Source organism: Petaurus breviceps, unplaced genomic scaffold (assembly GCF_028583685.1).
Source record: "Petaurus breviceps papuanus isolate PSGF00001 unplaced genomic scaffold, PetGlider_PUasm1.0 90750, whole genome shotgun sequence".
Lineage (NCBI taxonomy): Eukaryota > Metazoa > Chordata > Mammalia > Diprotodontia > Petauridae > Petaurus > Petaurus breviceps.
The window spans coordinates 12209764-12233725 of NW_027187335.1; the positions used below are offsets into that span (position 1 = coordinate 12209764).

General features: G+C 45.1%; 2 protein-coding genes across 4 annotated transcripts in view; both read left to right on the forward strand.

Annotated features, from left to right (window-relative positions):
- Positions 1–5502: 5502 nt before the first annotated feature.
- Positions 5503–15630, forward strand: LOC138145961 (alpha-N-acetylglucosaminidase-like). Its single transcript, XM_069067651.1, has 6 exons — positions 5503–6544; positions 6636–6783; positions 7739–7885; positions 7978–8063; positions 9820–10076; positions 12744–15630. Exons 1-6 carry the CDS (start codon positions 6159–6161, stop codon positions 13952–13954), a joined length of 2235 nt encoding a protein of 744 aa, XP_068923752.1. The 5' UTR covers positions 5503–6158; the 3' UTR covers positions 13955–15630.
- A 1905-nt stretch (positions 15631–17535) lies between these two features.
- Positions 17536–23962, forward strand: part of STAT3 (signal transducer and activator of transcription 3) — a 61748-nt gene continuing 55321 nt past the window's right edge. Inside the window, exons 1-2 of one of the 3 annotated variants that reach the window (XM_069067653.1) lie at positions 17536–17954; positions 21663–21793. The gene's annotated coding sequence lies outside the window, so the exon portion shown is untranslated. The remainder of the gene's footprint in view (positions 17955–21662; positions 21794–23962) is intronic. The other 2 variants (XM_069067654.1, XM_069067652.1) reach the window with 2 other exon arrangements.

A 23962-nucleotide genomic window follows, 5' to 3' on the forward strand; every position in this document is an offset into this window, starting at 1 on the left:
GACCTGTGTTGGATTGTACTTCTCCAGGGGAGCTGTAGGAGTAGTCATATTTCTCCATCCTCATTCCCCCGTGTCCCATAAATTGTGCACTTGGATTCAGTCTACTGTAGCCAGGACCCCAAACCTCTGCTTAGTCTGAGAATTAGGAGGAATGTGGTGGGGAAAATGGGGGAGGAAGAGATTTGAAGGCAAAAGAAAGAATGCTGAATCTGTAGTGAGAGGACCTGATTTAAATACTGGCTCTGACACTGTTCATGTGACCTTGGGCAAATCATTTCCCCAGTACCTGTTTCCTCATCTATAAAACCAGGAGATGAGATTAGCTAGCCTCCAAAGGCCCTTCTACTTCTAAATTCCCTATGGAACTGGATGTATTTGGGAAAGTGTCCAGGAGTTCTTTACTACTAGCAAGTAATCTGTCCACTATTGAATATAGGCTGAACTCTTCCTTACCTGGCCAGACCCCTAACCCTATCCCTCTTCTCCCCTACTTCTTTGCCACCTCTCCACATCCCCCACATCCCAACACACACAGTCACACAATGAGGAGATGCAGAGAGAGAAGACCATTTTTGGTTAGAGAAATCTAGAGCTTAAGTCAGCTTCCCAGTCCCCTGGGAGGAATGGGAAATGAGCCTGATGCCTGATGACCTGAAGCCATCTCACCCAGCAGGCTGGGCATCCTAAGAATTCTGCTTATTTTTGGACTAGGAGTCAGATTTGCAGCTACAGGAAGAGAACAACGAGACCTTGACCCCCCAATTGAGGAGGGAACGTAGGTAACCCCAGGGACAACTGAGAGACCTTAACAGGAGTGGTTGTATAAAGCTTCACTCATTCCTTCTACACTCTATCTTCCAAGTGCCATGCCTCCCCACCCATAAGAATTAAGACTCCCTACTCTCCCTAATCACCATTTTGGTCACCTATGCCTTTCCCTAACCAAGTAGTTTAGCTCCAACTTTCTAGTCCACATCTTCTACTCCAGGGAAACTGCCCTTTGATACCCCTCCCACCTGGTTTCCTCTTGCCCAAAGTCTTTGTCAAGACTATCACCTAAAAGATTGTGTGATACAGTGGAAAGAATGTTAGATTTGGAATCTAAGGATGAGGGTTCAAGTACCAGCTCTGCTGCTTATTATGTAACCTTAAGTAGATTGTTTATCCTCTGGGGACTTCAGTTTCCTCATCTGCTAAATGACAATCTAGTTTGTACCAGATGATCTCAGAGGTTCCTTCCAGTCCTGAAACAATGATCCAAAGAAGTTCAAGATAGCCTGTTATCTATTGTTCACATAATTAATTCCACAAAATGCCAGACCATCATTCTTCATGTACCTCTTGGATCCAAATTCTAATTCTCTACTGTAACAGATGGGGGCAGAGCTGGCTTGTGTATAAGTAAAGTAGACAGCTGACCAGATAGTGGAATCTGAGGGCACCTCAAGATTTTCTCTACCATTTATCATGGCACTGCCTTCTCTTTCTACTAAGTCAGAAATTTCCATCATCCCCACCAATTTATTTCTCCAAGTTAGACAACAAAGGGGTGTATGTGTGGGTGTGTGTATAGGTATACATATATAATATATGCATTGTTAACAGGATTTTTACTGTAACCTGAAAATGCTCAGTGCCTCACTAAGCAGGCCTAGAGATGTGAGTACCAGTAATCAAGTAGCTTAATTAATCATTTTCAGAGTGAGGAATGTTCTCTTAGCTGAAGTGAAAGCACAAGTTACACACTTAAATCACAACCAGGGAAGGAGACAGGGAAGGTGGATTACAAACAATCATTTAGTGGTTTCCCACAAGAAATCCAAAAGAGCCACAATTTAACAATTCTGGAGTCAAATCTTTTGGAGTTGTGACCATCTTCCCTAAAGTACAGAAACAGACTTCTGTGATGGGAACAGGTTCTACAGTCTTTGATTTGCTTCACATCAGGTTCAAAGGCAGAAGGATGCCAGTGATTGGGAGCCTTGTCAAGGTTTAATTGATCGTTTCAAGCTGCATTGTGAGTGATTCAAAATCTGGAAAAGGCAACTCTGCAAAATCTAACATATTAGAATATTCATTACACATATCATATTATTATAAAAATTTTATATTCCTTTCTCAGCATATATTATAGTCTCCTAGACTTTAGAGTTGAGAAGAACCTTAGACATGTAGTTCAACTATCATTTTACAAAGAAGTAAGAGATGGAGAAAGGATAAGTGATTTACCTAGTTAGTGATAAAGCTGAGATATAAATGCAGGTCAAATCTCTCTTCAAATTCAGGACTCTCCATTATACCATATGACCTGTGCTGAAGTTTCATATGTCATTATTTGTGTGACCTTGAACAAGTCTCAACCTTTCTGGGTCTTAGTTTCTAAATCTATAAAGTGAGGGAATGGTTCCTTCCAATTTGAGCTTTAACAACAATAAAATAAGGAGTTAAACTGTGTCCATAAACTGAAGAGGGCTGAACCTCTTACTCTCCTGCACTTTAGAACAGATTAGTCAAATTCAATAGGTGACACCTCCAAAGTGCTTGGTGCTAGACCCTAAAAGAATAACATGAGTAACCATAAATTTTGTTATTTCAAGGTGGCAGGCAGTTGGGATGTGAGGCAATAGGCCTAAGGCAATGGAGACAGGCAGGAAAGATAGGGCTAATCCTGTAGTGGAGACAGAACAGGCAAATTTAATCATCAAAATGAAACTTCATTTTCTTCCTCTGTAAAATAAAAGGGTTGGCAGATTCATTTTATGGTCTTTTCTAGATGTTAAGACCTACCAGCCTGTAGGGCTGAAGGACCATAGAGGATGATATAACAGAGAATTTTTTTTTTAATTTTGAAGTTTTTTTTAATTTTGAAATTTTTGAAAATTTGAATTTTGAGTTGTGTCTTTGGTTCTTCTGGTACTTAATAGTCCTGTAGCCTTGAGCAAGTGTTCTCTATATTTTAGTTTCCTTGAATGGAAAATAATAGCCTAGATTTGTTATTTATTTATGTCAATCAAGAAGCAGCCCAGCTTAGTGGAAGCTTACTAGCCTGTTAATTCTGGTTGTCCTGGCTTCAAGTCCAACGATATAACTGTAGTGTGACCCTAGGCAAATCACTTAATCTCTCAATGGAGTCAAGACAACTCTCGTATTATAAATTATAGCACAGGTGCTGACCTTCATGGATGTACAGAGTTTCTTCCCCCTCAATGTATATATCAATGAAATTTTATATATATATATATATTTATATATATATATATATATAAGTCCTATATCAATGAAATTATATCCTTAAAAAAAATCAGTCACTACCACCTAACTCACAGTCATATCATGCCTTGTAGGAAGATATTGGATATGGTAGTGGCACAAAGAAGGTCTGTAGGTTAAAAATGCAAACACAATTCAGTGACTGGTACCACCTCACTCACTGTTCCACAAATGCTGAGGTTCGACCTCAATACAGGGGAGTATTATTTTACACTGTACTTACAGCCCAGAGGCAGCCTTCTGTAGTGGTTAGAATCCTTGAAGTTAGAAGTTCTAGGTTCAAGACCTGTCTCTGACAAATATTAGCTTTGTAACCATGGCCAAGTTTCTTCAACTCTCAGTGACCCAGGGATTCTCAAAGGGACTGAAAGTTGCTAGTGTGCGTTGGTGGAGATATTTTCTACACTGGAAGCATTCTGTGTTGATTAGACACCTCTCAAATATATATATATATATATATATATACACATATATACATACATATGAGTGTGTGTGTGTGTAAAGACAGAGAGAGCCAAGAACAGAACCTTGGGGGACATCCTCAATTAAGGGGAAGGGTATGTATTATGAGCCAGCAAAGGAAACTTGAGAAATAGTCAGATATTCCTTAGTAGAGGATTTTTCCAAGAACTTCTGATAATAAGAAGCACCTCTGCTACAGTGGAAAAGATGTGTGTGTTTTGGGGTTTGGGGTGGGGGAGGTTTTCTGGGTAAAGAGAAACTGTCTAGGGAGGCTTAGCCTGGGGAAAGGAAAATAAGGGGAACATGGTAGCTGTCTTCAAATGTTTAAGGTGTTCTCATAAAAGGGGATCTCTGCTGTATTTGAGTCACGGGACTGGGGTTCAAATCCCAATTCTGATACTAACTAACCTGTGTGACTTCGGATAAATCACTCAACCTCTCCCAACAAATTTCCTCAAATACAATATGACAATGTTGGACTAGATGACCAGTAAGGTCCTTTCTGTCTAAAATTGTCTGGCTAGGCCCCAGAGGTCAGAACTAAGACCCATGGATGGTAGATGAAAAGGCAGATTTAGGCACTTCCTAATAATTAGTCAACCACTGGAGGCATGGGGCTCCCCCTCGATGGAGACCTGCTTAGGAAGGGATCGTTATTCCAATACTAGTTGGATTAAATGGTACAAGGAAACTTCCAACTCTGAGATTCTGTGTGTGTGTGTATTTCAATTCTAGCTCTACTATTTATTCCCTGCCTGACTGGGGACACCTTCCTTAAACTATCAGGGATAACTATTTAAACTATCAGGGAAACTATTTCCTATATTAACTATATTAAACTATCAGGGAAACTATTTCCTCTTCTTTAATTTAGGCAGTTGGATTTAAAGGTGTCAAATCTCCTGTAGCCCAACCCAGATTAAAATGTAATTAAGAAATATTTAACAAAATAAATAAAAATATAACAAAGATAATGATAATTTGTGGTTTTCTAAGTCAACATATAGCCCAAAGTGTCCTATTTCTATTCTATGATCTCTAAAATCTCTACCAGATCTAAATTTTATTAGTAGTCCCAATTTTACAAGTGACACCATTGAAGCTGAGAGGTTTTGGACTTATCCAAGGTCACATTAAAAAAAAAACAAAACCAAAGCAGGGGCAGCTAGATGGCCCAGTGAATAGAGCACCAGCCCTGGAGTCAGGAGGACTCAAGCTCACATCCAGTCTCAGACACTTAACACTTACTAGCTGTGTGACTTTGGGCAAGACACTTAAGCCCAATTGCCTTGCCTTCTCCTCTCAAAACAAACAAAATTTTAAAGCTAAAAAAAAAACAATCAGTGACAATCCTGGAATTTAAAGCTGGTGGGTCAGTCCACCTCAAGTCTGGTGTTCCTTTCTCTACACATTTGTGCAACAGTGAGTGAGGTGGTACCAGTCACTGAATTGTGTTTGCATTTTTAACCTACCGACCTTCTTTGTGCCACTACCATAACCAGTATCTTCCCACAAGGCATGATATGACTGTGAGTTAGGTGGTAGTGACTGATTTTTTTTAAAGGATGTAATTTCATTGATATAGGACTGATATATATAAAATTTCATTGATATACACTCATTGAGGGGGAAGAAACTCCGTACATCCATTTCTCTCACCTTATGCTATGCCTAGCATAGCAGAAGACACTGCCATAAAATATAATATGCATTTGTTAAAGGTCACAATGCTGCACATTGGTAATAAAAATAAAATAAGATGCAGTCTCTGTTCTGGGTTCAAAGAATATTTATGGGGGATAGGACAAATACAGGGATTATTTCATCTTAATTTTTGCATCCTCCGCTGCTAGTACCTCGAAATGGCACATAGCAGGAGCTTAATGAGTATCTGATGATTGCTTACAGAAATTAACTAAGACAAGAATAGTACTGGTGGTGGTGGCAGCAGCAGCTAGCATTCGTAACTTGAAAGTTTGCAAAACCCTTTACAAGTTATATCCTGTAAGAGAGGTGTTGCTGTTAGCTTCGTTTTACAGATGAGGAAAATGAGGTGAATGCAATTAAGTGGTTTGCTCAGGGTCCAGCTCCAGTTTTCCAGACCTCCAAGTTCAGCATTTCATCCAGCCATTACGCCCCCTGGTTCCACAAGAGGAGAAAGGATCTTAATGCAAAGGAGAAGTAGCAGTCAGTAACTAATCCTTCAAAGCAGATAAATCAAGTAATGCTCCCTAAATTCGACCAAACCTGACACTTTTAAGAAACCAAACCGGAAGGAAGATGCGCCGGGTCCTTTTAAACCCTACAATCACGTGCGCGAGATCATGAATGCTGATTGGGCGACAGTGGCACCGCCCCCTCCGGAGTCTTAGGCAATTGGTCGAGGAACTTAAAAGTTGGACTCCAGGGCGCGGGAGCCAAGAGCTATGGCGGCGGCTGCGGCAGCTGTTCTAGCCTGCCTGTTCCTGAGCGGGGCGGAGGCCGACACGGCGGGGGATGAGACCCGCGAGGCAACGGCTGTGCGGGGTTTGCTGTCGCGGTTGCTAGGGCCCCGGGCGGCCGCGGGGTTCTCGGTGGCGGTGGAGCGCTCCCTGGCGCCGGCACCGGGCATAGACACATTCCGCCTGAGCGGCGGCGGCGCCGGGAGCCCCGTGCAGGTGACCGGCTCCAGCGGCGTGGCGGCCGCAGCCGGGCTGCACCACTACCTGCGCGACTTCTGCGGCTGCCACGTGGCCTGGTCTGGCGCGCAGCTCCGCCTACCCGAGCCGCTGCCCACCGTGCCCCAGCCACTCACCGAGACCACGCCCAACAGGTAACGGGCGGGGCTGGGGGGAGCTGGGCGAGGAGGCGATCTCGGGCCAAGCCTCATTCCCCCCCCCCCCCCCCCCCCCCGCTCTGTGCAGGTACCGCTATTACCAGAACGTCTGCACGCAGAGCTACTCCTTCGTGTGGTGGGGCTGGGAGCGCTGGGAGCGAGAGATCGACTGGATGGCCTTGAACGGCATCAACCTGGCGCTGGCCGCCGTCGGGCAGGAGGCCGTCTGGCGGAGGGTGGGTCCGGCCCGGGCCGAGGCGGGGACCGAGCTTGGCCCGGCGCTTCTCTGCTCTTCTGCTTCTTTACCTGTCTCTCCCTCCTCTTTCCTCTTCCCTCTCTCCTCCCTCTCTTGGTCTCTTCTTTCTTTTCCTCCTTTCCCTCCTCCTTCCCTTCTCCTCTCCCTCTTTCTTTCTCGACTTTTCCTTGCTTTCCTTTTCTCCCTCACCCTCTTTTCTTCTCTTTCCTCCCCTATCTCTCCCTGTCCCTCTTTCTCTCCTCTTTCTTCCTGTACCTCCATGCCTCTCTCCTTTTCTTTCTCCTCCCACTGTCCTTCTTTCTTTCCTTCTCGTTCCTCTCCTATCTCCCTCTTTTTCTCCTTTGCTTCCTTTCTCTTTCCCTCCCTGTCTTACTCCTCTTTCCTTCTCTACCATCCTCTCCTCTTCCTCTCCTCTTTCCCTCTTCCAGCCCTCTCCTACTCTCTCTAACGCTGTCCTTTTCCTCTCCATTTCCTTCTCTCATTCTGTTTACTTTTCCTTCTCTTCTCTTTCCTGCCTGTCTCCCCACCTCTCTTCCTCCTCTCCTTCATTTGGAGGAAAACAAGTTATTTCCCTTCGCTAGGGCTCAGTTTCTCTCTCTGTAAAAGGAAGGGTTGGACTAGAACGGTCCTTTCAAACCCTGTCGTTCCTTGAGTCTATTCTAACTTGACCTGATTTATCCCTTACTCAGTTGTCCAAATATATGTTGGGAGGGGTGAAGGGAGAGGCACTCAGGTACATTTCGAAAAGTACTAGACTAGGAGTCAGAAGATTCCCCACCCAGACCCAGGCCTCAGTTTTCTTCTCAGTCAGATGGTATAATACTACCTACCCTGTCCTAATCTTATAGACTTGTGAGAATGAAATGAAATATGTATTGAGGTGACTTCTAAACTGAACGAGGTGTTCTTATTGTTGTTATCTCTCTTTTCCCCAGGTGTACTTGACTTTGGGCCTGAATGAGACAGAGATAAATGAATACTTCACTGGCCCAGCCTTCCTGGCATGGGGGCGCATGGGCAACCTGCACACCTGGGGTGGCCCCCTACCTTCCTCCTGGCACCTTAAGCAATCTTACCTGCAGGTAATGGGGCAGTGGAGAAGAGGCTTCCCTGGGCTGAGTGAAGGGGCTACTGGTGATCCTGACCCAGCTGTCCCTCTTTTTGTCCTTCTCAGTACCGGATTCTGGAGAGGATGAGATCTTTTGGGATGAAGCCAGTGCTCCCTGCATTTGCTGGACATGTCCCCAAGGCATTTACTAGGTGAGTTTACTGAGCAAGAACAAGGCAGGACTATAGATGGCAAGTCTCTGTATGAAGCAAAGGTCCTATCTGGGAGAGGCAATAAAAAGCACGCTAAATCTGGTGTCAGATGACCTGGGATTGAATCCTGCTCATCTGTGTGACCTTGGGCAAATCTCTTAATCTTTCTACTCCTCATTTCCCCTTCTGTACAATCAGGAGACTAGACAGCCTTTAAAGACCATCCCTTCCAGTGCTCAGCTCATCTTATAAACCCCCCTTCAGAGGACAAGACATTCCACTGCCTTTTTCTAGAAAAAGTGTAACATGATAGAACAAAGAGGGAACCAAGGTTTAAGTCCCAGATCAGACACTTGTTAGTCATCTTGGACAAGTCACAAGTCACTTCCTTTCTCTGAGCTTTCATTTTGTAATCTGTAAAGTGGTAGAAAATCAGAGCTGTATCATTTCCAGCAGTGTTTATAGATTTGGAACTGTGAGGGACTTCAGAGGTCACCTCTCCAGTTTGAGACCTTCCCTGGTCACCTCCATGCCGTCTGGCCAGGTGCTAGTGCCTTTCCACCAAGGTGTCCTGGTATCTGCACCTGAATGTAAGTAGTGCCTTGTGTCTCCTCTGTCGGGATATAGATCTTGGGGACAGGCATGTTTCCTTTGTCTTTGTATCCCCCCATCTGTCACAGAGCAGATACTTGTGAAGTATTTGTGGCCTGATTAAACTGATAAAGCAATTTAAGTTATAAAAACTTTCTTCACCCAAACAGTCCCAAGAGGTAGGTAGGATAAGTGTTGTCATCACCATTTTACCAATGAAGAAACTGAGGCTGAGAAAGGTTAAAAGTGACTTATCCATCGTCACACTGCTAGTAAGCGGTAATAAGAGCTGACGCTTTTATAGCTTTTTAAGGTTAGCATCCATTGACATCCATTATTTCACTTGCACCTCACAACATCCCCACCAGGTTAAGTGCTACAGTTATAATCATCACCATTTTACAGAGGAAACTGAGTCTCAGAAAGCTTGTGGCTGCCCAGGGTCACTTAGTAAGTGCCTGCAGCAGGATCTGGACCCTGACTCTGTCCAGAAGAAACTCTTAGGAAACCCTTGTTACAGAGGGTACTCGTGGGATCACTTGCCTTGAGCCTCTCCCCAGAATCCTTGCCTTTGCTCTTCCCTCCCTGCCTTCCACTAAGTATCATATGATTCTAACTGTGAACTGGTGACCACGTTAAGAAGTTATTTTATCAACATTGTTCCAAAAAACAATGATTACCTAATTTAGGTTTCTTATCATGGTGTCTGTGAATTTGTGTTTTTTTAATGTGTTTTCATAGACTTAGTTTCCTTTGTAACTATCGTATTTTACTTCATACATTTAAAAATATTATTCTGAGGATAGCTCTATAGGCCGCAGCAGACTGCCAAAGGAGGTCCATGTCACAAAAAGGTTACAAAGCCTCACTGTTCTGATGGTTAATCCCTGAAGGAGGAGATACTTTGCCACAAAATAACAGCCAGTGTGTTAAGGTTTCCTGAAGGTGAGAAAAGGGACAACTCCTACCCCCAGTCACCCAACTTCTTTCCCAGGAGGGTCACTTTGACCTCAGTCCAGTCTCCTGCGTAGAGTCTCTGTGTGGGGGTGGGGAGGTGCCCTGGTCACATTTTCTCTCCTTCACCAGTATGATCTTGCCTCTGGTCTCTTCCACCACCTCGCCTCCATCACTCTTCCTCTACCATTGTCTCTTCCTTCCCTTCCAGGGTGTTCCCTCAGGCCAATGTCACCAATCTGGGCATGTGGGGCCACTTTAACTGTACTTACTCCTGCTCCTACCTCTTGGCCCCAGAAGATCCCTTGTTCCCAGTGGTTGGGAGCCTCTTCCTGAGGGAGCTGACTCAGGAGTTTGGCACTGACCACATCTATAGTGCTGATACCTTCAATGAAATGGAGCCCCCTTCCTCTGAGCCAGCCTACCTGGCTGCTGCCACAGCGGCAGTCTATGAGGCCATGATTACAGGTGAGGAAGGCAAGGTGCTGAGGCTATTTGAGGGAGGTGGACGCAGAGGGCAGGACATCCCAGGAGGGATCAGAAGAAGAAGTGAGATGGGGACATCAGGGGAATGTCAGCTAAGGAAATAAGAGGTTTAGGGTGAGTGTGTGAGGTGTCAGGAGGGTGGTGGTGAGTATAAGCCTGCTGTTAGTGAATGTGAGCCAGTCTCACCTCAGATCCTTACCAGCTGCATGACCCTGAGAAACCATTTAACTCCCTGTGAGCCTCAGTTTTTTCATCTGTAAAGTGGGCATAATAATAGCACCTACTGCCCTGGGTCACTGTGAGGACCAGATGAAATAATAATGTTTGTCAGTTGCTTTGCAAAGCTTAAAGCCCTTGCCAGATGTGAGCTGCTAATGTGTTCCCTGCTCAAACCCTGGCCCAGAGTTCACAGATTCATTACAAAACATCAGAATGGGCTTGATGCCTTCTGCCTCTAGCATTTACTGTTTGTGTGACCTTGGGCAGGTCCCTTTAGCCTCTGGGAGGAGCCACAGACTCCTCATGTCCCAAGTGCAGGAGTCAGACTAAGTGGCCTCTGAGATCCACTCCAGCCCAGTGTCACCCTTTTTGTATATGGGGAGGTGACTTCTGAGATGCTACAGCTACCGAGTGACAAGGCTCAGGCTGGAGCTCAGGTCCCCTGACTCCCTCTGCTCACTATCTTTGCCCTTTGCTTGGGAGTCTAAGCCCCGTCATTTGGAACTGCTTTGTTCCCTCCCAGACAATCCTTTTCTCTCCACTCTCCATCATTCCTGTTCATTTGGGAGGCATCAGCCTCTCCAGCTAATGGCTGCTTTCCTCCTGCCTACAAACCATCCTCAGGATCCCTCCCTCACTCTCCAGCCCTGATCACTCTCCTCCCTCTCTTCCCTTTGTTGTGGTTGCCCTCCATGAGAAGCTGCCTGACCTGAGTGCCTCTGCTCACCTCTTCTCCACTCTGCAGTCTGGCTTCTGACCTTGTGCCTCAGCTGAAACTGCTCTCTGTGGTCCGCAATGATCTCGTACTTGCCAGATCTGGTGGTCTCTCTTCCATCCTCATCCCTCCTGACTCTCTGCAGCCTTCTACACTTTCATCCACTCTCTTCCCTGGGTACTCCCTCTCTCTAGGTTTGTGGGACACTGCTCTTCTGTGGATCCCCTCTTACTTAACCTGGCTGGTCGCTCCTCAGTCTCCTTACCTGGGACTTTGTCCAAGTCTCACCCACTAACCCTGGGTGTCCCACAGGCCTCTGTCCTGGCCTCTCTTCTCTTCTGGCTCTATACTGATTTCACTTGGTGATCTCATCAGCCCTCATGGATTCAACTATGATGTGCTCCCTCTTGATCATTCTCAGATCTCTGTATCCTGCCCTAACTTCTCTGCTGACCTCCAGCCTCACATGTCCAACTGCCTATTGGACATCTCCAGCCAGATAGCCCATCAGTGTCTTAACGCAGTATGTCCAAAGGTGAACTCCTTGTCTTTCCTTCCCAAACCCTCCCATCTTCCTAACTTCCCTATTACTTCAAGGGTATTGTCATCCCAGGCTTATAGTTTCAGTGTAATCCTCAGCTCCTCACTTTCAGATGTCAAAATCCTATCACTTCATAGCATCTCCATATACAAGTCCTTCTGTCCTCTGACACTGCCCCACCCTGATCCAGGCCCTCTCCACTTCACCCTTGGACATTTCAGTAGCCTGCTGGTGGTCAGCTGGCCTTCAGTGCCTTCCCCTCCTGCATTCAGCTGCCATATGGATCTTAACCTCCAAGTCTGACTCAGTGCCAGTAGCGCTCATCACCTCCAGAACCAAATATACTTGGTACTGATATAACTACTGTCTTTGGCTTAGATATCTCCCCTCCAGCACCTTTCAAGCATCATTACACTTCCCTCCATCCCACTTACTCTGATCAATGACACTGACCTTCCTGCTACTTCTTTTTTTGGGGTTTTTTTTAGAGGGCAACTGGGGTTAAGTGACTTGCCCAAGGTCACATGGCTAGTTTGTGTGTTAAGTGTCTGAGGCTGGATTTGAACTCAGGTCCTCCTGACTCCAGGGCCAGTGTTCTATTCACTGTACCACCTAGCCACCCTCTTCTTGCTACTTCTTGAACAAGATCTTCCCTCTGCTGACTCTGTGCTGCCCCTCCTGCCTGATATTTCCTTCCCCATCTTTGTCCCTCCCTGGCTTCCAGCTAATATCCTGCCTTCTACGGGAAGCTCTCCTGAATTCCCTTCATACTGCTGCCTTCCTTCAATCCTGTGTATATCTTGTTTGTACACAGTTATTTGTATGTTGTCTCCCTGTTAGACTTTGAGCTCCTTGAGAATAAGGAGTCTTTTTTCCCTTTATGTGTATCTCCAGTACTTAGCAGAGACTGTTGCACACAGTAGGCATTCATAAATGCTTGCTAACTGACTGACTAGGTAGAGATTCCAAGATTCCCTAGAAGTGGAGATGAGTCAGAAGTGAGGCTTGGGTGTATCCCATGTAGGTGCATTCCATGTAGGATGGCTCCAGAGGGTCCGGGGTCAGGGGTAGTGAGGCTATAACTTCTTTCTAGGCTTGGAGTCCCCTTTGGGAGAGACTCACATGTTTTCTTCCTCTCACTAGCAATCCCTTCTACCACCCCTTATTCCTACAGTGGATGTTGATGCTGTGTGGCTTCTCCAGGGCTGGCTTTTTCAACACCAGCCATACTTCTGGAAACCTCCCCAGGTGAAGGCTGTGCTGAAGGCTGTGCCCCTTGGCCGTCTTCTCATCCTGGACCTCTATGCTGAGTCCCAACCTGTCTACTCCCACACTGACTCCTTCTATGGCCAGCCATTCATCTGGTGCATGCTGCACAATTTTGGGGGAAACCATGGGCTATTTGGGGCATTGGATGCTGTGAACAGGGGACCCTCAAATGCCCGTCTCTTTCCCAATTCCACCTTTGTGGGTACAGGCATGGTCCCAGAAGGCATCAACCAGAATGAAGTAGTTTATGCCTTGATGGCTGAGCTGGGCTGGAGGAAGGACCCCTTGCCTGACCTAGGGTCTTGGGTAGCAGGCTTTGCAGCTCAGAGGTATGGGACTCCCCACTCCCATGCAGAAGCTGCCTGGAAGCTGCTGCTGCAAAGTGTCTACAACTGTTCTGGTGATTTGTGCACTGGCCACAACCGCAGCCCACTGGTGAAACGCCCATCCCTTCACCTGGACTTCTCTGTCTGGTATAACAGGAGTGATGTGTTTGAGGCCTGGAGGTTGCTGCTGGAAGCAGCCCCAGTGCTGGCAACCAGCCCTGCCTTCCGCTATGACCTGCTGGATGTCACGAGGCAGGTGGCTCAGGAGTTGGTGAGTCTGTACTATGGGGAGCTCAGGACAGCCTTTGAGGCAGGAGCAATGCCGGCCTTGCTCACTGCTGGAGGCCTGCTGGTCTTTGACCTACTGCCCTCCCTGGATGAGCTGCTGGCCAGTGATGAGAGGTTCCTTCTAGGAGGCTGGCTGGAGCAGGCCCGAAAAATGGCAGTCAGTGAGGCTGAGGCCTGGCACTATGAACGGAATGCCCTCTACCAGGTGACCCTGTGGGGGCCCACAGGGAACATCCTCGACTATGCCAACAAGCAGTTGGCAGGACTGGTGGCTGGCTACTATGCTCCCCGATGGAAGCTCTTTGTGGAGATGCTGGTGAAGAGCCTGGCCGAGGGCACCCCCTTCCACCAGAGCCAGTTTGAGAATGAAGCCTTGCTGTTGGGTCAGAACTTTGTCTTGGGAGGGGAGAAGTTCCCTACTCAACCTCAGGGTGACACTGTGGACTTAGCCAAGAAATTTTTCCTCAAGTATTACCCAAGGTGTCAAGCAGGAGTTGTGTGACCCACCCCCTCACCAGTACCACCTGGGACCTCTAGCAGTTCCTTGTACTTTCAAGCTTCCTCCTAGGATCCTAAATCCTGTCAGTGGCCAACTTGGGACCCCTGGGAAGGGATAGGTTATAAAACCATGGACAGTTCTTGGTGAGAGTGTTTCTCCCTTGCTTACAACTGGACTGTGTCTGGTTCCTAGGGTCAAGAACTGGACTGGGCTCACTGAAGAGACCCTTTAGCTGTCGGGAAAGTCTGGGATAGATAGTAGGTCCTGTGAATTGAGAGTAATGGAGGCAATATCCATGATATTCTCTCCTCTAGTCCAGAAATGGACATAAGGTCATCATTTTTTAATCAATCAGTATGTCTATCTAGGTCTGTCCTTGGAGGAGCCAGAAAGAGGCAGCAACAAGTATAGATAAGACCGCAGTATAAATATGACTGATAAAGTCCATCTGCCTCTTCTCTGAACTCACTGCACATCAGGTAGACTTGGCTCCTTTGTCTGCCCCTTAACTCAGTTTCTCCCAACCAGCTTTCAGAGGTGAGACCCTGTGATGCCTCCCAGCAGATTAGGCTTGAGTAGAGAGGGGGGGAAAGTTAAGAAAAGGGGCAGTGAAAGCTCACTGGCCTTGAGATAATGAAGTGGACACCACAAATTAGATGCTCTTGGGACTCAAGGGCTGGGCCAGCCTCATCTTCTCCCTGGCTTTAGCTCTTTTTCCTTCCAACCATCCCTTTCCTGTCTCAAAACTTTATCTTCCTTGTCTCTCTGTCTTCCCTTTCTCTTTCCATGGAGCAAAAGATAGTTCTCATCATATTCTGATCCTTTAGAATTTGTCTGCATTTGGTGATATGCTTGCCGACTGATTCTTTGGGCAGCTTTTAAGGTGGAAGGAGAGAAAAGGCCAAAGACCAGCTATGGGGGTGAGGGAGAGTCCCTGGTTGGTGCTGAGGAGGGAAGGGAACATTTTTCTCCTCGATGGAAATCCTAATTCCAAGTCATCTAGCCCACTGGAGGTCATGCAGGGGATAAGCTTGGGCACTGATTAGACTTGAGCATCGGGGCATTTGGCCATTAGCTCATCCCCTTCATCCCTCCTCTTCCTGACTCCAAAGGCTTGCACTTTGATGCAGTTTACTGGCTAGCAGGTTTGTGCTGGAAGATATGTATGAGAGTCTAGTTTTGTTGCTGCCGCCCATCAGGGTCCAATAAATAAGCAGGATACACCTGGGCATCCCCATCCCACTGAGGGATAGTCTTGGTTTTCCTATCCCAGCCCTCTTTTAAAATTATGTGCCTCTTCTCCCTTCCCCCTTGCTGCATCAAATGGGTGGAAAAAAATCTGCATCTGGAGTTTGAGGCCTTGGAGTTAAACTTGGATGCTACTCCTTCCTAGCGAGGTGACAATTTGGATGCAAAACAAGACGGTTGGATTTCGAATGTCCCTTCCAGCACAGATGGTTCTATGAGTTTTTTATGATTTGTGACCTTTGCTTTGACTTCATCTAATTTTGGAGGGAAAGAGGAAGAGCAAACTTCTATGTTGATTACATACCTGTGTGTATATTTTTTTCTTCCACTAAAACATGCTTAAAACACAAGAGACTCACGAGCTTATATTGAAGCTGAAACAACCTATGATCTACTGTACTCTTCAAATAAATATACTTTATGGATGCTGAGCAGATATTTTAATTTCCTCCCCATCTGTGCTATGTAATTCACCAATTTGGATCTCCTGGGTACCCTGGGCTGTTTTAGTCCTTTCAGCTGCAACATCCTGCTGGAGTTTTCTTCTCTATGCATTGTTGAAGATGTAGGAAACACCTACCTATGGGCAGTCAGCAGCTACTTTTCCCTTGAACTTACAAAGCGTCTATATTTTCAGGATCTTTTTTCAGTCACCTGTGCTATCCCTTCTCTTACTGTGAGTCTCATGTCCTTTTGTGACCATACATTTCCTGTATGATATCCCAGTGATGTAAAGGATTTTATTAGAGAGAAGTCTGATCAGAAAAAAAGGTGTGTTGGTCATGTTGCAAGAGCAAAAGGTAGCAAACAGCCAGCCTTCATGGGCTGTAGGTTTCCACAGCATTTCTTCTTTAAAAGCGAAAAAAAAAATTCTCCCACTCTCATAGAAAAAAAGAATTTTTGGTAAAAATTAAGCATAGTCAAGCAAAACACATTTCTGAATGAATGAGGGGAAAAGCATGTGCAAAGAAAGTGCCATGCTAAGTGCTTGAGATATGAATGGAAAAGTAACAGTTCCTCTACAGTCAAGGAGCTTGCATTCTAATTGCTCTACTAGTAATGTATAAAAATTAGTCATTGTTTGGTCAGGAGGTAGGTATGGCACATTTTCTGTCACCAGTCCTCTGGAATACCACAACCAGTACACTGAATAGCATCAACACTATCTTGAGAGATTTTGAGCTTGACATGTTGGGTAGATTCCCTATGGAGGATTTATAAGAGAACAAGGACAGAAGTTGGATAGGATGAGATGAAGAGTGGATTGGGACCAGCATGGTTGGAGGGAGTACCACATCTGAAAAGTACAGGCTGACCCACAAGTCTTAATCCTAAAACTTGGGACACCATACATAGTTCCTCTTTTTATAAACATTAAGCTAAGTATTTACTGAAGTAGGTAAACAAATGATCCTTCTATTGGGTGTACAGTTAAATTGAGCCTGAGAAAAGTCAAGGTTACACTTCAACCCAGGCTTCTGGATTGTTTTCACTGAAAACTAAGTGAGCCTTTGAGTACTAACATCTCTAAAATAGGTATAAGCTCTTCTATGTATGTAAAATGCAGGCGACGGTAAGGGCGTTCAGAGAGCAAAGGAAACGGAAGGTTAAGCAGACACATAAGATGACGTTAAATAATATCATTCTAGTGTGCAACGCTCCAGTACAGACACTGGCTACTGTATAGTCTAATTGTCCAAGGTCAAGTGTAAAGTGGTCTGGGGTCCTTAGATGGGGAAATCCGACTACCGAGTTTCCCTCCTTTTACTTGTTTTTATCCTTATTTTATGTATGCGTCATGTCTTTCCTCATTTCCGTGAGTGGAGCTGAGGGTGTCGCACATCAACCTGTAGGTGGACAAGGACTGTGCCCTATCTTTCTAGTTCTCCCTAGCCCGGGGCCTTGGCCCTTCCCGCTAGCACGGACTACCCCAAAAAGGGGTGGAGTGTAAAGGGGTCTCTTAGATGGACCCATTCCCACGTGGCTCCCTCCGTTTTTCACACCTTGTCCTAGCACCTGGTAGGACCGGGGGTCCGGGATAGCGTGGGGATGGGGGGAGGAGGGAGCCGCACCAGGGGCATTTAAAGTTCCTTTGACGTCAACGCCTTGCCAGGAACTCAGCTGAATTTTCAGCAGTACATTCCCGTCATCTTCCCTCCCTCCCTCCGGGGCTTCCGTGGCCTTCCCTTGCTGTTCCGGCTGCTCCGGCGGGAGGGGCAGCGCCACCTAGGGAACAGCTCGCACGGGGGCGTCCCCCCCTCAATACGTCACTTATTCTGCATAATTTTCCGGGCGATGTTTGCTCATTGGTTCGCAGGGCGGGGTTCCTGAGGCATAATTAATCGACACAGGACTCTGAGTGGCAGAGGAGGCTGGTACCTTTATGAATTATGCATTAGGGGCGGGCCTTGGCTGGCCGGGATCCTAGTGGCGATTGGTTGGGTGGCCTGTTACTCAGCCGTTTCCGGAGCAGCGGTGGTAGCGGCGGCGGCGGCGGCAGAGGAGTGGGTTTCGGCGTTAAACTGAGAAGGGACCTTGGGAGCCCGAACCCCAGCCAGGAGACGTAACACTCCCCCACACACATCCTGATCCAGCCGCCTCCAGCTCTGGGTCTCCGGTTAAGCTTGAGCCGAGGCACCTTCGGAGCCACCTCGTCGCCTGCACGGGCTGAAGGGACTAGCCGCTTGGCCTGCGCCTTGGGCCACTCCAGCAGCGGGGCCGCGGGGCCTGTCACAGGCCGCAGCTCCGAGAGCAGGTGAGGGGCGGGGCTCCCGGGAAGGGAGAGGGTCCTCCCTTTCTCTTTCCTTCTCCCCCCACTCCTGTCCCTCCTAGGGAGACGGACCTTTTTCTCTCTCTTCCCCCGCCCCCCTCTTTCGTCTCTCTCCGCCCACTCGTCCTGAGGGAGATAGTCCTTCCTCCATTTCTCCTTCCCTACATCATCTCTGGTGAGAGGGTGCTCCCTTTCCCTTCCTCCCCTTCTCTCTCTCTCTATTCCTCCTAGGAAGAGAATCCTCCCTTCTCTCCTCCTTCTTTTCCCCTTCTGGGGAGAAAGTTCTCTTCTCTCCCCTTTCATCTCCTTCCTCCCATCCCTGCTGGGGACATAGTCCTCCCTCCTCCCCTCCCTTCATGTCACTCCTAGAGAGTCCTCCCTCTTCTCGTCTCCTTCCTCACGTCATCCCTGGGGAGAGAGTAGTACTCCCTTCCCCAGTTCTCCCTTTCATCTGGTGGGGGTAAAGAGTCTTCCCTTCTCCCTCTTCTGTGGAAAAAAGGGTTCTTCCTCTCCCTCTTAATAGTAAAGACTGGCTTGCCTATCATTCTCGCTCTTAACATTCCCCCGGGGAGAGATCCTTGTATCTTTTCCTCTAAGGAGAGTCAGGGCTTCCCCTTCTGCCCTCCAAGGAAAAATAGACTGCCTCATTACTCCCTTTCCCTTCATCTCCCCTCCGAAAGGCGAGAGCCCCTTCTTTTCAGTCAATCAAGAAACATTTATTAAGCACCTACTATTTGCCAGATACTGTGCTAAGCAATTTTTTCCTTCAATAAAAGACTATTAGTATTCTCTCTTAACCATTTTTCTTCTTCCTATATTCTCTTTCTTCCATTCTTCATAGAAAAACAGTTCTACCTCTTCCCCTCCAAGGAAAGACAGTTTTTTTTTTTCTCTTACCCATCCTTCCTTTCCCCTTTCAGTCATTCTTTAAGTGAAGACAGTTCTTCTTCCCAAGGGCATTCTGTTTTCCTTACCCTTCAAGGGAGTTTTCAGAGAAATATCTGGGAATCTAAAGTTGACCATATTCTTTGTTTTTGTTCTTTAATAGGCAACAATGTTGCCGTGGATCCAGGTGGGGTTGAGGGATGATAGCCTGGTTTAGTGGAAAGAATGCTGGATTTACAATAAGACACTTAGGTTTTATGGGAATTAGGACTAGAAAGACCTCTAGAAATTATCCAGTCCATCTCCACGATTTGACAACAAAGTAGCTGAGGACCAGAGAGGTTAAATGCCTTTCCCCAAATCATCTAGGTAATAAAGGCCAGAGTCAGTATTTGACCTTAGGTGTCTTGGTTTTCTTGTCTGTAGAATTAAAGAGTCAGACTGAGTCAGAAATGGGTGTGATGTATCAGAGAGGGCTGGACTTGGAGTTAGGAAAGACAGGTTCAAATCCTGGTTTTGACACTTAGTATCTGTGTGACTGGACTTAATCTCTGAATCTCAATTTCTTCATCCATAAAATGGAGATAATACTTTCACCCCCCTCTCACAGTGTGTAGTGAAGACAGTCCTATGTAAACCTTAAAACATCATGTAAATGTTGCTTTATCATTTCATAATCTTATGATCCTACTTTTTGGCAAGAATATATGAAATCATTGAGTTGCATGGATATCAGTTTTCCTTTTGTACTCCCCTCTACCCCATGTAATTGGGTAGACATAAGTGACTTTTCAGAGACTCTTCTTAAATTCCTCTCCACTCTTTCTGTCTGGTTATTAGCTAGATTTCTTATATAAATAAATTCTTCAGCTTCAGAGAAATGTAATACTTTCCTTGAATGCTTTCCCCCTTCTACTTGTTCGTTAAAAAAAAAAAATACCCAATAAAGGAGGACAGAAGATAAATAATTGAACCATTGCACTTATTGGATTGTGGTGTTGCTTAATTGTACAGGTCAAAGTGAAGTAATAACAAGTGGGAGTATTCTGTCTCAGGGCCAAGATCTTGGGTAAATGCAAAAGAAAAGGGAAACAAAGGCCCCTTGGTGAGACCTTGTACACAAACTGAAATGATATTTGGTGTACATGGTTTAATATGGGGCACACTGCACAACTAAGCATTACTCAGGTTGCCTTTTTCATGTCGGTTACATGTTGTTTTCTGTTGTCTTTATTAAGTAGATGTGTGGGTATAGATTTAGTCTATCATTTTCTCTCTCCTCACTTATATATCATAGAGTACTTCTTATCCTATATGTGTACTAAGAAGTATTCAGTTGTCTTACTCATAAAGAATATACACAGTTTGTAATTGGTCATTATCATAAACATAATTCAAAACCAAATGAACATAAAAGCTTCTTCTGTGAGTGCTTAACCTGCTCATCAGTATTAAAGTTACTTTTCATTAAGAGCCTCAGAGAGCTAGCATGCAGCCATATCTTAGTATGGATCTCAAATATAATAATGCAGGATTTCAAAACAAGGGAGACAAGAAGACAAAATAGTCTTTAAATCATAGGATTTAGAGATGAAAAAGACCTTAGAGAAGCTTTAGATCCACTTGCTTATTTTACAGATGAGGAAACTGAAGTTCAGAGAGATTAATGACTTAACCAAGGTCACATAGGTAATCATGACCTAAATGTCATTGAGCTAGGTGAGTTATGGGCTGAGCTCTGGGGCCTCCTCACAGTCTCCTTAATAGTAAGTAGCAGAACTGGAATTGGAACCCAAGTCTTCTCTCTCTAGACCCAGTATTCCATTCCCTTATAATACATTATGACCTCCTCAGGTCTGTAGCTACTCAGCACTGCTGTTTACAGATTCACTACCTAGTAGCAGGGTCAAGTCAAAAGTGCTTTGCCATTTATTGGAAATTGGAAGTATAGCATTTGGTAAAGGCAAAGCTGCCCTGACCAAAAGGCCTGTTCTCAGCTACCATTTGATTAGAATACATTCTTGTTCTTTGAATGTCACATTTGATCTCTTTAGGTACTCAGAACAGGCTGGTGATATTATCTCCATTTTGCAAATGAGAAAGTAGAGACTCAGAGAAGAAAATGATTTGCCCCAAGTCACACAACTGCCAAGAAGTGGAACAGGTCATAGAAAAAACCCAGGCCTTAACTCTTCATTCAGTGTTCTTTCTATTGTACCAATTCTGTCCTGCTTAACTTAAATGTGTCTAAGAGTGAAAATATTGACTGAGCCTGAGTCCTTGCTGGGAAACATAAGTGACATAATGACATTCTCAGAATTATAGTATTTCAGAGCTATATGGGACCGTAGAGCATTTTGTCCAGCCCTGTCATATTATGGATGGGGGCTCTGAGGTTAAGAGAATGGAGATGATTTATCCAGGATGACGCCATAGGCTAGTGGCCTTGTGCATTTTTCACTGCATTAGGCTACTTTCTCTTCTGCACATTAAAACACACTTTGATTCAATGTTGAGTATTGGGTGATTTTCAAGTTGCCAAAAGATCATTTAAATAAGTTTATCGTAATGCCTTAGTAGAGTTGTTCTTCAGAATAAACTTGTATTTGACTAATAGGAAGGACTATTTACTTTATTCAGAAGATTCTGCAGATTCATTTAAGTCATGACCTAAATGTCACTGTGCCAGGGTCAGTTGTGGTCTGAGTGCTGAGAGTTAGCACACTTTTGGAAGCACTGTTTCTTTTTTAACATCATTTCTCTTTCCTTTCTTGCACAAGTCATTTCTTTGTCTGCTTGTTTCCCCAGCTCTAAAATATGGAACATCAGGTTGTCTTCCAAAAGCATCCTTTTGATCATGCACTTCACAAACCAGCCAACCAATAAAGGCCCAACTCAATTCAACAAGCATTTGTTAAGTAGTGAATACTCTGTGTAAGGTAAGATATGATAGTGGCCACTGAGGGAGATATAGAAGTACTCTTTTTTTTTTTTTAAAGCAATTGGGGTTAAGTAACTTGCTCAAGGTTACACAGCCAGTTATTTTTTGTGTGGGTGCCGAGTATCTGAGGCCGGAACTGATCCCAGGTCTCCTGACGCTGGGGCCAATGCTCTTACTCACTGCTCCACCTGGCCGCCCCTTAGAAGTACTCTTCTTAACCTCAAGGACTTTACAGGGGATTTGGGGAGACAAGATTCCAACTGGGATGGAGACATAAAATATGACATATGATAGTATGAAAATTTATATGAGAGAAATAACAGTTTAATATAGCAAAATAAATGTTTCAAGGCAGTAATAAAATCATAACAACTGCTATTTGGATAGTGTTTTGAGGTTTTCAAAGTGCTTTACATCTGCCATCTAATTTGACCATCCAGACAGGCCAGTGGGTTACTACAGGTGAAATTTTCCCATCTTACTCTTGAGGGAATTGAAGCTAAGAAAATTAAAATGAAACATGCAGCTAATAAGTGTCAGGGGCAGGATTTGAACGGACTTCAAGGTTCATACTCTTTCTGCTGTGCAATTAAGTACCTAATATCTAGGAAAGACAACTGAGGAGAGATCACCACAGATTAGAATGATGTCGGAAGCTTCATGAAGGAAAAGGGAATTTAAACAGGCTCATAAAAGATGCGTAGAGTTTGAGTCACAAGATGGGTAGACAGTGATCTCCAGGTCCCTTCTACATTTGTGATTAAATATGGTTATGAGAACAGATGTACCAATATCATTCCTTTCATTGAAAAAGACACATTGTGCTTGTTTGTGCCAAAGAACTTAACATTTTTAGCTTCATTCTGTATTTGAAAATCTTGATTACAGCCCTTTGACCATTCCTCAGTTCCTAGAGGGAGTTGACAGATTCTAAAGGACCTTCAGAGTCCTGGGACAGCAGCACCTGGATGTCGTGAGAACTAGAGAACAAAATTACCCAACTCTTTGCATGTCTTAAAGTAATAGTGAAAACATGAAAGGTTGTGGTTATGTACTTGTTGGTAGAAACCAGAGTTTAATATCATGAACTTTTGTCTGGAGGGCCGTCCAGTGTGATTGCTTTGATGGCATATTTCTAAAGTTTTTAGAAGAGTAAACTTTTACTCTCATTACTTCTCATTTTGCGTGTGGATCAGGCACAGAAAACTTTCCATCACAGCTTAACCTCCCTCTGTCACCCCTTTCCCCTTCTTCAGCGGAGTTGACTACTTAAATCTCCTGCCTCCTTCCTGCCCCCTATCCTTGTTGACTTTTTGGATAAATAGGCCAAAGGAACCAGTGTTTCAGGGCTTTGTGTGGGGTAATAGAAAAATGTATTGGATAGGTGTCGAACACCTGGGGATTAGTCTCTTTTCTCTTCCTAACTGAGTAAATTTGGGCAGATTCCTTAACCTTTCTTGGCCTCAGTTCTTGCATCTGCAAAATCCTGATTTTGGGGCTCCCTGATCTCTTAAGGTCCCTTTCAGTTTTAACATTACTTCCTGCAGTAGCCACCTTTTGTCACAGTGTACAAGATCTTTTAATAGAGTGAGTTTGGGATTTCATAGGCCCAAACTGCCTCACCGTCCTATATAATCTTTATATATAAATGTGTATATAAAGGAAAGTTATGATTTGTTTTGGATATGTGAAGATACAGGGTCTCACCAGTTGGGCAGTTGTCCAAGGGTCTTAGTTTCCTCAAGGAGCTAGAGACAGCCTGCCAAGGGATCGAACAATTTGGTGTCATCCTAAAAGTACTATTTTCATTCACCTCATATTTTTATGAAGTTTCCAAATATTGTTCCTTTTTCTACAACATTGCTCTGCTTGGTCCCCCTCTCTGTTCACACATCCATCCCTCTCTTCTAGCATTTTATCACCATTGGTCCAGGCTCTTGCAGTAGCAATCTTCTGATTGGTTTCTTCTCTCTCCCCACCACAGTCTACCTTAAGTCCCAGCTCTGACCCTATCACTACCCTATTTACTCCTTATTAAACTCCAGTTGCTCAAGTATAAACACTTTACCTGGTTATTTAAAGCCATTTACAACTCAGCCGTCTCTTACTTTCCTGGCCTTCCCATTCATGCATACACCAGGCCAGTCAGATTTTTCTTGTACTGTTC

Coding starts and splice junctions, on each gene's coding strand:
- LOC138145961 (XM_069067651.1), top strand. CDS start 6,159: ATGGCGGCGGCTGCGGCAGCTGTTCTAGCCTGCCTGTTCCTGAGCGGG. Junction 8,064..9,819: donor GTCCCCAAGGCATTTACTAG/GTGAGTTTACTG, acceptor CTTCCCTTCCAG/GGTGTTCCCTCAGGCCAATG. Junction 10,077..12,743: donor CTATGAGGCCATGATTACAG/GTGAGGAAGGCA, acceptor TTATTCCTACAG/TGGATGTTGATGCTGTGTGG.